The sequence below is a fragment of the Prosopis cineraria genome, unplaced genomic scaffold, assembly GCF_029017545.1.
Source record: "Prosopis cineraria cultivar Desert tree isolate PC_DT_omini unplaced genomic scaffold, ASM2901754v1 PC14, whole genome shotgun sequence".
NCBI classification, from domain to species: domain Eukaryota; kingdom Viridiplantae; phylum Streptophyta; class Magnoliopsida; order Fabales; family Fabaceae; genus Prosopis; species Prosopis cineraria.
Window position 1 is genome coordinate 6,966,423 of NW_026555345.1, and position 14,631 is coordinate 6,981,053.

At 28.3% G+C, this 14,631-nt stretch overlaps 1 protein-coding gene across 1 annotated transcript; it reads left to right on the forward strand.

Moving 5' to 3' along the window:
* The first annotated feature begins 1,956 nt into the window (after nucleotides 1-1,956).
* On the forward strand, nucleotides 1,957-3,610 carry LOC129293810 (uncharacterized). Its single transcript, XM_054931921.1, has 4 exons — nucleotides 1,957-2,368; nucleotides 2,476-2,520; nucleotides 2,779-3,077; nucleotides 3,281-3,610. The coding sequence occupies exons 1-3, from the start codon at nucleotides 2,188-2,190 to the stop codon at nucleotides 3,069-3,071; spliced, it is 519 nt and encodes a 172-aa protein (XP_054787896.1). The 5' UTR covers nucleotides 1,957-2,187; the 3' UTR covers nucleotides 3,072-3,077; nucleotides 3,281-3,610.
* The last annotated feature ends 11,021 nt before the right edge of the window (nucleotides 3,611-14,631 follow it).

Below are 14,631 nucleotides of genomic sequence, written 5' to 3' on the forward strand. Positions count from 1 at the left end.
AATTCCTATAAACTTGAATAAGATTTTTTTAAATTTAATTCTGCACTCTGTTAAATTTTAGACAAATTGAAAACCTACGAAACTGCAATGTCTGAATTGAAACTCTTTAGAGCTCAGAGGACACACTGGATTTACTTAGACTTTTGGGAGATTTTTGTCTCAAAAATAGAGTTAGATGAATCCAACGTGTCATATTAATATTAAATAAATAGAACCGTCCAAGGAAATGTCTATGCATTGCATCTAATTAATGGAACTCGAATCAACAAAGTTTAAACAAAATTTTTGGCTTTTTCTTTCTTTAACTGCTCCACCCCTTTTTCCAATAAAAATATGCTTTTCTTTTGTCCCATGACAAACTGGGGGCACCAAAGTCTAGCCTAACTAATTTTTTAACGATGCATGATGGTCTGGCTTTTGCATGGCACAAATTTATATTAGATTCCTTACACTATCAATAACAAACTTTATCTTATCAAATAAGGATGGTTATATAAATTACACCATGTAATTATATTCTACGAACAATCAAAACTATTTTATACTAAATGCAAATTCAAGCGTATGCATGGAGAGCCAAAATAAAAAAAAAATGCTCTTCCAAAAATATTTTTTAAAATACGTGTTTTCGAATCCACGATATTATGGGGTAAAAAAAGTATTATAATATTATACTTTGTGAAATTTAGTTCATATATTTTTATATTATTTATAAATAATATTATGATAAAAAAGTCTGGAAGAATTGCATCTAAGACTCTTAGAATGGAAAAAAAAATAGCACATAAGATTATACATATTTATTATACATATTTTGGATTGCTTATGCAAACCAAATGTTTCAAATGCAAATATGTTTCTTTGTTAAAAAAAAATGCATTTATCCTTAACCACATAAACTATATATAATAAAAAAATATTTTATTATTTATGTATGAACATTGCCATATTCTTTGCCAATATTGTATTGTTTATGCAAACCAAATGTTACATTTTGTTTATGTAAGAATTATATTGCACCTAAGACTCTCGAAATTGCACCTAACACATTGTATTGTACACAACATGAATGTTATTCTTCAATTTAACCATACAAATTATGTATGATAAACAAACATTATATAGTTTATTTATGGACATTATCATGCTCTTTGCAAACATTGTGTTATACTTACTCTTGTAAAACTTGTACCTTTGGGGCAAATATATATTTTCACAAAGAAACATATTTGCATTTTGGAGCCTATGAGTCTACAAAAACAATTTAAAATATATTGAGTTTTGTGTGCAATTTTTTCCATTCCACGAGTCTTTGGTGCGATTCTCTCAAAAAGTTCCCATCATTCTGATCTTGTAGGATTTAACTATGATCTTCTTATTTTTTTTATTAACATGATAAATAAATTTTTAAAGCACATTTAACACGCTCACAAAAAGTAGATATCTTTTTGTGAGGTCTTTATTATATTTTTATTTATGATTTTATCATCATTATTATGTAGTAATTTTTTAATTATTTTTTGAAATACTAGCACGTGAATTATTCTAAAATAATTTTAAGAGATTGCGTGCTAAATAGAACAACGATAAAATGATTGAAGAAAAATATTAAATATATTTTCATTTAAAAAGTTTATATCATACTCCATCCATTTAAAAATATAAGATATTTTTTAAAAGATTGAATGTTAAAAAATATAAAATAATTTTAATTTTTTAAGGTATAATAAAAAAAAAGTGTATCTATTAAATAAAATATTTTATATTTATTTTAGAGTAAAATATTTTATTAAATAAAAATAAATATAAAAAAATAAAATTCATTTAAAAATAAATAATTATTTTATTGAAATGAGATTTTATTAAAAATATTTTATTTTATTTTTTTTTTTTAAAGGGAGGGAGTATATGTTAAAACAACGAACCATGCCTGTGCACCTAAAAGATCGAGAAAGCAAAAGGGCAAACTTCGGAAGAGACAGAGACTCAGATACAGAGAAGATAGGGACAACGCCCAGTCTCTGTACTGAAAAAAAAAAAAAATCCACTTTCAGTTTCCACCACTAGCTTCTTCTTCCTCATCCTTTAAACCCTCGTTCTGGTTATGTCTCTGCTTCCATTTACTGTCAAACTTCTGCAAATTTCAGTACAGTAGACAGACCTTCAATATCACTGACGGCCTCAGCCATGGAAGCATCTCCTTACAGCTCAAAGACAAGTGATGGTTCAGAGTTCAGCTTGAGAGAATGGGAATTGAAGGCACGAAGAAATGGAGACAGGACTAAATCCAGAAGATACTCTGCGTCATATATCAGAAGCTTTAATGAAGAAACTAGATCTTTTAGATCACCAAACATCACCTTCTCTAGTGCTGCTTCTTCACCTGAATACCCCTTAAAAACTATTATTTATTTCCCCTTTCTATGAAGTTCATCAGTTTTTCTTCTCACAGTTTTTTTTTTTCCTGGTTTGCAGATGGGATAGACCCATCCACCTATTCTTTCAATACTGCTATCAGAGGTAACAGAAAATGAATACAGAATCACACTCATAATCAAAAAGTACATATACAGAATATGACCCGTCAATATGCTTAGTCCATTATGTTTCATGTACTAGTTAGGTGAAAAAGCTTGTAGGGTTCTAGATTAGCACCTATAGATGTGTGTTTTAGTCTTATAGAATATGTGTGATATGAACATTATGTTGAAAGGGAAGGTTTACATGAAGCAAAATAAGTGATTCGACTGACTTGGAATGACAATAATAATAATGCAGCATTGCAAGCAAGGTCATGCTATAACAGTTGGGAGTGCTTATCTCCAGATGGGTTAGCTTTGCATTCAAAGTGCAATGAAGCAGAAAAGTATATATGTAACCCTATTTCAGGGGAGGCACCATTGGAGTGCGTGCCTTCAAAAGCTCTGATCAGCAGTGGAAGATCATTTCGTAAATCATCAAACAGAGTTGTTACCATCTTTGATAATCCTACAGCTTACTCTACAAGAAATCCTCAAAGACATCATCAACCGACACACATGCAGATGAAAATGAAGTTCTTCGATTTCTAGTTTCAGGTTCATAACTGCATATATTCACTTACTCACTTTATTAATTTAGTCATTCACTACTTTGAGATAGATTCAACTTTTTTTCTCCACGTTTTTTAGAGAAGGTGATAGAACATGACGAACTTTTCATGATATATACTTTCACTGGTAAAAACAGATTAAGTTTGCATATCACTATTTCTTAGTTCTTACTGTGTGTCTTTGTACAGAGAAAAGGAAAGCGGGAAAGACCAGAGACGTGGGGACTCAAAGTACTCTTCCTTATCTTAGTTCAAGCAGCCCAAACCCTGCTTCAACTCCATCCATTACAGACAGATCTATAAAGGAACTTGCAGATTCACCTTCTTCAAATGCTAAAACCAAACCATACCAAGGGGTTTTTCCTCCTCTTCTTTCTCAAATTAGTTAGTGGGAATTTTCACTAAATTCTGATATGTGAGAAAAATCATTAATTAAATTAAACACGTACTCTCTCTCTCTCTCTCTCTCTCTCTCTCTCTGTATATATATATATATATATATATAAGTTAGTTTACAAACTTAAAGTTCGGGATTTTTTTTTTTTTGGGAGAGTGGGGCCTACACTAGTCCATTGGTTGTGTTTTCCAAGAGAGAAATGGAATCTGCAGGCTGAATAATTAGATAGTACCCTTTCAAAGTGGGTTAGTTATAGATACATTGGTCCCTCCTGTTTCTGGCGTTTCTGCTTCATTTAGTGTTGGTCCCCGCATACTTTCTTTTGCCAAGCTCTCTGCTTTTTAAGAGTTATACAGTTGAGAACTTGTCTGTGTCCTCGTGAAGCTTTGTGTTCATCAAGCTATTATCAGATCTGAGCCTTGTGTACAAACATGTAGGTTCAACTATACAAAGATCCCGCATTTAGAAACTAGACTTGAACCATTGAATGCTGTATCATCATGTAGCACCATTTTTCTGAAGACATTTTATTTTTTTCTCTTGAATGGCAAAACAAGTTGATGAGGGATTCCATAAGCCAATTTATTTTTTCTCTTAGGTCCAAGGCGTGAAAAAAAAATTTATATAAACTTTAGGTCAAGTTCAAATATTTGACTTACATATAGGTTGAGACCCATTTAACCACAAAATCTAGTTTGTCGTTGCCTATTTCCACCCATGCATTCATATAGCTGTGAGATACGGTACTCCTAGGTCAAGGGAGGGAAGTGTGAAAGAGTTTCATTTTCATGCTTTTGAAAGTTCCAAAAGCGAAATTTGATTAGGAAAATGCGAATGAAGATGATTAATAAAATGAATAATGTAAAAAAACCAAATATAATCTATATAACGCATTAATGCAGTAGAGTCCGAAGTTAGATCAAAAGCAAATTGGAATACTTACATCAGTGAATTAGAAGCCATGGCTGAGTTGTTAGAACTTGAAGCTGCTGGACGAAATGGTTTGTTTCAGCGTCAAGAGGACCAGAGAAAACAGAGAAGAGTGATGAAGAAGCGTTGGTTACTTGGATTGGGTGTGAGCATATATAAATAAGAGGCATCTTTATGTAAAAGTCATGAAGAGATGAGAATCTTTAATCTATTTGGACTTGGCTTTCCCATCGCCACTCAGAGTCATGTCCAAATTAAGACCCTAATTTTGAATAAACTATATCTTCTGGGGATCACATCACAAACACCCAGAAAAAAATAATGTCATCCAAAGAGATGATGAAAGGCAAAAACACAGTTGGTTCAAGTTCAAGCCCCACTAAATTGCATTCACCACACAATGTCGTTTAAAGCGTGGACTCACTCTCACTGAGTCTCCTCTTCCCAGCCCTAATCAAGCTATAGCTGGATGCTGCTTCTCTTCTTGCGTGAAACGCTTACTTCATTAATTTCCTTCTTTCTCTGTTATAAGTTCTTGGAAGATTCAGTTTCTTTTCCCTTTCGTTCCCCCATTATAAGGCTGGCCATATCCAATTGATTCTATTGTCTGAATTGATTAGTTGTATATATTAATTTAAATAATCACAAATTTTAAAGTTTCAATTTAAAATGTTTAAGTTCTCAATGAAATTCTGAAATTTGCAATCAAATTTCTTATTTGTAATGGCCGGAATTGATATTTATCACCTATTCTTTAAAAATTTTATCAAATCCATTATCATTAATTTAATCTTCTAGTACTTTACTGTCCTTCTTCTTTCTCCCTGCTTTGATGCTTTATTGAGATTGATTTGCGGTCCCAGAGTGTCATTCGCGCGTGCTCTTTAAAGAAGAAAAGATATTTGTAATTTTTATAATACCTATAATCCTTTTAAAATTATTGTTTTAACTGTTTTTTTTTTGGCACAATTTTGGGAAGACATCGTTTTGGTCAGGTTTTTTATCTAGAAATTAAAAAAAAGAGCAACAATGAGGGAAAGATCAAGAATAGATGCTGACGAAGAAGCCGACAGTGAAAAAGCATTGCACTTTCCATTTTCCACACTTCATGACAAAAAAGGCCAGAAAAACATAGCTTTTTTTTTTTAAGCTAATAAAAAAATGTCGACCAGAAGCAACGGAGAAGATTCATAATGATTCTTTATTATATGTTTGGTTGTATTTTATTTATGCTTTTTTTAACTATTCAAAGAAAGTTCAATAGCAAAAATGAAATTACTATATAGTATGAAAGTGAATGTAATATTGTAAAAAGTGGATTATAAAAAGAAAAGAGATTTCAAAAATGGCCCAAATAGAAATAGCCCAAATACGAAAATAATAGCTGAACAATAGAATATCCAGTATGAAAAATTAAAGATTATTAAACATAAGCTGAAGAATTTGTATTGGTCCAACAGCCCATGTTATATTGTACGGAAGTTTCAGCCTGGTTTATATTATATGGATGATCTTTGGTTCTTATTTAAAAAAAAAATTGTCAGGATTGACAAGGTTTATCGAAATCTTATGTTTCGAACATTAAATTTAATATTTTAGAGTATCATAAATAATTAAATCATAAAAGAGGGTTTTCTTTTGTGGAAATGAAAGAGGGTTTTGATTAATTGAATTAGCACAAAGAGGGTTTGATTATGCTGATTCAATTAGTTTGGCCATCGCATTTCAAAAGAGCATCATATAACCTTGAAACTAAACTCCAATTAATTAATTTTTATTGAGTGAACTGTAAAACTTCATTTTAAACCCAATTCTCATACGTCTGAATTTATTTGATAAGATAATATGACTTGTGACAAGACATTGAGAACGGTGATTACAATATCCCAATCACATTATTGCCAAAAAGAAAATTCAGGTAAAGGAGCACCTACAACTGCTAAAAGCTTTCACAGGGTCCAGAGTGCAAATAGGGGGAAAAGGTTACGTGCTTGTGTAGTTATGCCCCATCTTAATTTTTCTTTTTTTTTTTATATTAAACATGGAAACGGAATATGATCAATGTACTCCTTAGTTCAAAAAATATAAATTATTTTTACAATAAACATATATAAATTATTTCTAATTGCATCACACTTTTCAATAAATTAAATAATTATTTGTAAACTAAAACTATCTTTTTATATCTTCCCTTATTTAATGAAGTTTTTTATTCAAATGTTAAGGATTGTGTAGTTTATTTATTAAAGATATTTTTTTAAAATAACTATTAAGTTTATATTAAAAAATTAAAAATGTCTTATATTTTTTTAATATCTAAATAAAAAAAAAGTACTTTATATTTTTTTAACTAAACAAGTTGACTCAGAGATTAGACAAGAGAGATATTTGAGGCTTCCTAGTTTCCAATGCGGAAGGAATACAAAGCATTATTTTGGAATGTGCTCTGATGGGAAAAATGCATCTTTCTAAACAAACCAATCTCATCATGTATGATAAATGCTTTGTTTTTTAATCTTCTCTTTCGGCAATAGCAAGAGATCAGACAGATTGTAAAGGAAGCATCGTCTCCATAAGAAGAAGAAAATCAGGCTTAAAGCTATATATTAAGAAGTTTTTTGTGTCTCTGAATTGATGACGTGTACTTCTTAAAACCACAATCACAATTTCGGGTCCGTTTGGTTTTTTTCTGTTTCACGTTTAGAAAGCAAAATTTTACTTTCAGAAAGTTAAAAGTTGTTTAGGTAGAATATTTCGCAGGAAAGCACATCCTGAGAGTACATTCAAACAATAGCTGAAAGTGGATTTCTGAAACGTAACTATTTGAAACTTTTGAAAAGTGGATTTGAAAAATAGGATGTTATTTGACCATACTACCCTAAGTTTAATCTCTTATTCTTTTATTTAAAAAATAGTTAATTCATTAAAAATATAATTATTATTTTAATAATAATAATTAGGTATCAATTTTTTTAGTATTATAAATTAAATAATTAATCATATTAATTTTTAGCATTAATGTATATTAAAAATTACAAATCTTTATTACATCTTTTAAAATTACAAATTAAAAAATACAAATAACTAGAGATCAAATTTTTAGCATTATAGATCAAAATTTGTGTTATTTAAAATCTTTATTATATTTTTTAAATATTTTAAATATATTACATTTGTATAATAAAAATTATAAATCATTATAAATTAATGTCTTTTTTGGTAATTATATACTCAAAAGCACATTTCACTATTACAAACCAAACAACTTTCAATGTATCAAATTGACTTTTGAAAAAATATATCCAAACACAAATTTTATTACAACAACTGACTTTCACTAAACTGATTTTTATCAAATGAACTTTTATCAAATAAATTTTTGATAAACTAAAAATCAAAGGCACACTTCATCTTAAAATTTCCGTGGCTCCACCGTGGGCTTTTTGAGGAAAAACAAGTTGAGCAGGAGTCTCTTAATTATCCGCAAGGGCCTAATGCCTAGTGTCAAACTTGTTAAAATTATTATATTGCCAAAAATTAACTCAAGTTTCCAAAAATAGATTTATTCCATATTTTTCATACAATTTTTTTTATAATTTTGACAAAATAAATGGAATCAAAGACTGTTTTGCTGGATTTTTTACATAAAACGATTGCAATCCAAAATAATTTATCCAATGTTGTTAAAATTGGATTATAAAAGGAACGAGATTTTAATGAAAGACCCAAAGAGAAATAGCCCAAATACGAAGTAAAGTGGCCCAACAATGGAATATCCAGTAGGAATAATTGCAAGAACATTAAACTTAAAGTTGAAGATGAGCTTTTACCAAAAAATGTTTGTAACAAAAAAACTAAAAGGATGAAGAATGTCTATTGGGCCAAGAGCCCATGTCATATCGTACGGAAATTTCAGGCTGGTTTATATCATATGGATGATCTTCGGTTCATACGATAAAAAATGTTAGGATTGAGGAGGTTTGTGGAAATTTCATGTTTCGAACAATAAATTGAATATTTTAGAATATCGTAAATAATTAAATCATAAAAGAGGGCTTTGATTATGTTATTTCAATTAGTTTGGTCCTTGCCATTTCGCAAGAGCACCATTTTTGCATCTCTTTTCTTATTTTCTTGCTTGAAACTAAATTAGTAAACTTCAAATATATAGCCTTAAATATAGAGGTAAAAATAGGTTAGGCTGAGGTATGTTTTGGCTAAAGAGGTCTACGTGTATGTGGTAAATTAGAAAAATGAGCCTAACCTGAAATTTATATAAGTCTTTTTTCATAGCTCAAACTTGAGCCTACTTAAAACATAGCCTAATCTAAAAGTTTATTTAAAAATCTACTTAAAAGTAAGCCTTTTAAATATATTTTCATTTTAGTTTTAAATGTTTTAAATATATTTTATAACTATTATAATATATAATATATAACCTGATTTATTAATTACAATACACAATAATTGAAAGTACTTACCAACTATAATAAAATAGAATAATAAAGTAATAATATTAAAATTAATATATAAGTCCAATATGGTTGAAAATATAACTATAATAAAAAATATTGATTAAAAATTAAATGGTGAAACTTATGTGTTTGTGAGATATATTACATAATATGTGCATGTGTGTGTGTGAAAAGGCCGACCTGTTAAACTCGTAGGCTAGGCCTAATCTATTTAACTAAATATACATAATTAAAAACCTGAACATAACTTAAGCCTATTGATGAATCATAGATTTTATATATTTTATCCACCTTTTTCATGCATTTTGATGATAATTTTAGACAAATTTAGGTATATTAAATATTATTTGGATTATTAGCTAATTTTGAGAAATAATATATTTTTGAATTAATTATAGAAATTTTAGGCTTAAATTGTAAATATTTTATTTTTCTATTTTTAACATGGTTTAATTTTGTCAATCTTTAATTGAGCTTAGCTTGAATTATCATATATTATTTGAGTTTTTCGCCATTTTGTGAAAAAAATTATAATGGCTGAAAACATTAATTTGAAAAATTTTTATGAGACATGAGATTTAATTTGGACATAATCTATACTAACGGGTGCATTTGATTTTTTTAAGCTATGAAGATAAAATTAATCAAACCCAATGGTGAAGATTGAATCTTGACAAAATTAAAAGATCATCCAAGAATAATGAAGAAACAAAACAAAATAGGAATTTTCAACTAAGAAAAATTAGAAAGGAAAAATTAATCATTTAATCCTTGTAGTTTTGATTTAGTTATAATTTAGTCTCTGAACTTTAACTTGTTATAACTCAGTCCCTGAAGTTTTAACTTGATTGTAAATCAATTCCTAAACTTTGCCTCTTACAATTTAGTCTTAAAGTTTTAACCTATTAAATATTGATTACTATATTTTAAAAAATACAACTATAAAAATTAAAATATTTGAACTTTTAATATTTACAAATATTAAAAGGGTTTAGTAATTTAAGATATTAGTAATAAATTTTAAAATATTTTTAATTTTTATAATTTTATTTTTTAAAATATAAGGACTAATATTTAAGAGATTAAAACTTCAGAAACTAAATTGCAAGAGGCAAAGTTTAGGGATTGATTTACAAGCGAGTCAAAATTTCAAGGACTGAATTATAACGACTCAAAGTTCAAAAATTGAGTTATAATTGAATCAAAACTACAGGGACTAAATAATTAATTTTTTCAATTAAAAAACTTTTTCATTTTTTTATATCTTTTTTTTTATTGACTTTTTTTAAATTTAATAGTTGAAATTTTTCTTAAACTCTCTACACTCTTTTCTAACCATTAGATCAATTGTTCCCTACCCTCTCTTCCTCTCACCGATGCACTCAGTCGAAATCGATGAAGCTCTCTAACGGATTTTTTTACCCCCTCAGCGTGCATCATCATTATCATCTTCAGCATCTCTCTTTCTCCACTTTCAATCATCCACCCACAAATTTAATCAATTCCCCTTCCTCTCACGCGCAGCTCACAGGCCTCTCCAATCTTCCACCCCTATCCACGCCACCTCACCATCATATATTCATTGCATCACTTTCTTCCTTCATCCATGGCCGTGGGCTCTTAAGTGCAAGTAGGAGGAAGAACCTCACCATGACAGCTTGAACTAAGGGAACTTGGAATGAGCATGAAGAAAGTTAGAGCCTGAAAGTTACACTTGAAGATCATCAGGGAGTGAGTTTTCATTTATCTTTTTAATTCAAGAGCTTAAGATTATTTAATTTTAAATAATTTTAAGTTGTAATGTTGAAAGACAATCTAATTTTAGGTTATAAATATTTTAAATCTTGGATTGGATTGATATTTGAATTGATTTTGTGTTTAATAAATTTCTGAAATTTATGTTTATATACCCTTACTTTACCAATTAAATTAATAATTGGATTCTCATTGTTGATTTAATTGTCATTGTGGTGTTTGTTGCAAATTTGGATTATTTCTTTTACTTCTTGATTATTCAGTTGAGTTAATAATTTGTCTAATTGTTCAATTAGATAATTTAAACATATTTTCTAAATTATTTTGAATTAATTATCATTGATTTTAATGGATTTAATTTGCTTAATTTATAGTTGTGGCATTTAATTCACTATAAATTTTCTAGAGGATTAAGTGTTGGATTTTATACTTACAAGTTCTCTTTGCTTTAATTAGGTAATTGAATTTATTAATTTCACTCTCCTGTCATTTTCCTTTCATCTAACAAATTGAATTGGATTAAGTAAGTTAATTCCATGTGAAGTCTTAAGTTGTCCCCTTTACCAAAATTGAATTAGACTTTTCTTAATTTTTGGTTAATTAATTTTTTTGTCATTTAATTAATTTCTTTAGTTTACATTTTATTTTTCTTGACACAAAACCCCCCTTCATAATTTAGGACTTACGCATTGCATAATAGCATTTAGGTAACATAAGCATTAAGATCCATTTAGGTAGCTTTAGTTGCATAAATTGCATTTTCTTATTTGCATTTTAGTATAAAAATCTAGCATTTAGTTTTAGATCCTTTTGCATTAGTTTTTAAATATCTAGAAAACTTAAGATAACCTCTAAATTTCTCCTTGGAAAGAATGACTTATAAAGTTAGTCTATACTATATTAAGTTAATTTTAATTTAATTGAGTGCTGACAAGACTAAGGCAACAAATACCTATTTAATAAATAGGCTATGTTATGCTTGAAATAAGCTAGGCTATAAGCCTTATTAGAGGCCTGACTTATTTTCACCCTTACTTCAATAATTTCTAACCCTTGTCAGTCAATTAATTATTTTTTTCTTGAGTAAACCTGAATTTCCTATGTTTAAATTGCGTTAACTTGAATGATTTTAAATGTATTTAATATTTCAAATAATTAATTAAGATATTATATGAAATATTACGAGATATTGAGAAGGGCTGATTACAATATCTCAATCACATTTAAAAAAAAAAAAAAAATCCTCTCCCCCGCCCTCCCCTCCCCCCTTTTCTCTGTGCACCGTGTTGCCAAAATGAAATTTAGAAAAGGAGCATCTACAATTGGAAAAAGCCATGACAGGGACCAGCATGCTAATAGGGGAAAAAGATGATGTACTTTGTGTGACTTCCAAGTATGGTCAATCTTAATTTTCTTTTTCGGTGTTAGAAAGTGAAACTGCGGATTCGATACGCGGGAATATGACCAATATAAGGTTGCCTCAGAGAAGATTAAACAAGGTGAGATGTGTGAGGCTTCCTAGTACAGATAAAGAATGCAAGCATCATTTTGGGATGTGTCTCTTATAGGAACATCCATCTTTCCGAACAAACAAATTTCATAATGTAATAGTATATTCTAGGCAACCTGTTGTTGGTATATATAAGATGTAGGATATTTTGTACTTTTTAGAAATATTTTTATTTTTTTCATTTTTTTCATTAATGTAAGTTGAACAATTATAGATGAGAAATTGAGTGCTAATTATGAATAAGGATAAAATTATAAAACAAGTCAATTTTTTATGAGATTTAGAAAAAATAATTTTTCATAATATGCGTCATCCATATTAGAAGTATCTTAAATCATTATAAATCATAAGTGTTATGAATATTATATTGTGTGGATGTTCATAAACTCTCTCAACTTTTGGCCTTTTCTGTCCCACGTTATATAATCTTTCTAATGAATGGCTTTAGGAGTTTTTTCTATTGTTTAATACTCATAAACTTAAAAAATTACATATTTTACGTGAATTAATTTTGCTATTTAATTTATTGTAGCTCTTGAGTGAGGTTGGAGCCTATAAATAAAGACCACATTTGTTAGACCTGTGTAAAAATCAATATTACTACTCCTTTCTTTCCAATCCTTTCTTGTATGTTTTGTTCATTTCTTTCATCTTAGATCTCTCTTATATTTCTTCTAGTTTTATAACACGTTATTAACACGATGTTCTACTTAATGAGTATAAAGCATGAACTATAAGGAGTTTGTTGTTGATTATTTGTTGATTCTTCTTGGTTGCATGAAGATAGCTCTATCTATTTGGCATGGAAAAATTTTTTAGAATTCTTCGGAATGAATGATGATGATGATGCAATTTCAAATAAGATATTTATATTATTAATTTATGAGTAAGTGAATATTCTCATTCATTCTATCGAGTTATAAGAATTTTATTTTGATATTTGTTTCTTAATATTCTTATATTTTCATGATTTCACTATTCTTACATTTCATGGTTTATTATGAAGGCATATTTTTATCTATAATATTACCGTGATTATCATTTTAATATTAATTGATTGTAGTATTGGAAAGCAAGATATTAAGCATGAATCAATGGCTAATAGCCATGGTACATTTGATCTTGAGATTAGATAGCCAGAAGCCATGCCACTTTTGATAATGATACATTTTTTTTTGTAAAAGACCTCTTTGTGATTCTAATAAATATTATAAAAAAATTATTGCTACAAATATTATAGTCCTAAAGACTAAGGATTCAAATATTTTATAGCACCAAAAAGCTTTGACATCATTGAAAAGTATTTTTGCTATAGTGCCCAAGACTAATAGCTTATAAAGAATTAGATCATTGAAAAATAATGATCTTCAAGACTAATTAGCGTATTTATTTTGTTTTGTTATGATCACATCACATATGGCCAATATGATTGAGAATTAAAGGCAACAATGTTTTGCCGTGTATATTAAAATAATGATATTTTGCCATGTTATTAAAATTATGAACAATGGTCACAATATGGCTATAAGCCATTTAAGCAAATGAGTATCAATTTTATTGAGAGTATATGTCAAAGTGGTTATGGAACCATAAAGAATTATGAGATATTGAAGAAAATACCTAGAGTAGAATGAAATCAAATAGACAAAAAGGGACAATTATTAGTCATATTATAATATTAATATATTGTGTCAATTTCCAAATTTAAACATTTATCATGATAGTACACATACACATGTTGCAATTAAACTTGTTGTATATGATACTTGAGAAAAGAAAATTATATATTTGTATCACATTTGAATTGGGATAATGCAAATGTGTTTAATTTTATGAGAAAATTTATGATGAGTAGTTAATAATTAATGGACAAAATCATTTTTGTGATATTTTAGAACTATATATATGTATTGCAAGTTAAATTCATGAATGTTTAAATAGTATGGCTAATTTGAATTATTCCATGTTATAATATTTAGGATGATATGTTGGATTTTATTTATTTTTACATTCTTCTCAACTTTTCTTTATCACCCCTTAACCCCTACACATCATAAATTAATCATAAATTATTTGAATTTTGATCTTTATATATATATATATATATATATATTAGTCTTTATGGATTTTTTTCAAGCTCCTATGAATTTCTTCATTAATTCAATAAATAATTTTGGGATGTTATAGAAATATATAAAAGGAACATTGATGACGTTTTCAATAAGGGGAATTTTGGGAAAATATGTGATGAAAAAAATTGAAATGTTCCATATTCATACTTTGTAACATATTCATACTTAGAATATACATCAAAAGAAGTAAATTAAATTAAATATGTTATTATTGAGTAGTGAGAACATACATTTATGTGTATACTTGTGTTTTGCAATTAATACATGGCAGTTCTTGAAGAATTTTATTATTTGTAATGGCATGAAATTAATTAATGGAGATATTTTTTTAGTAAAAAATG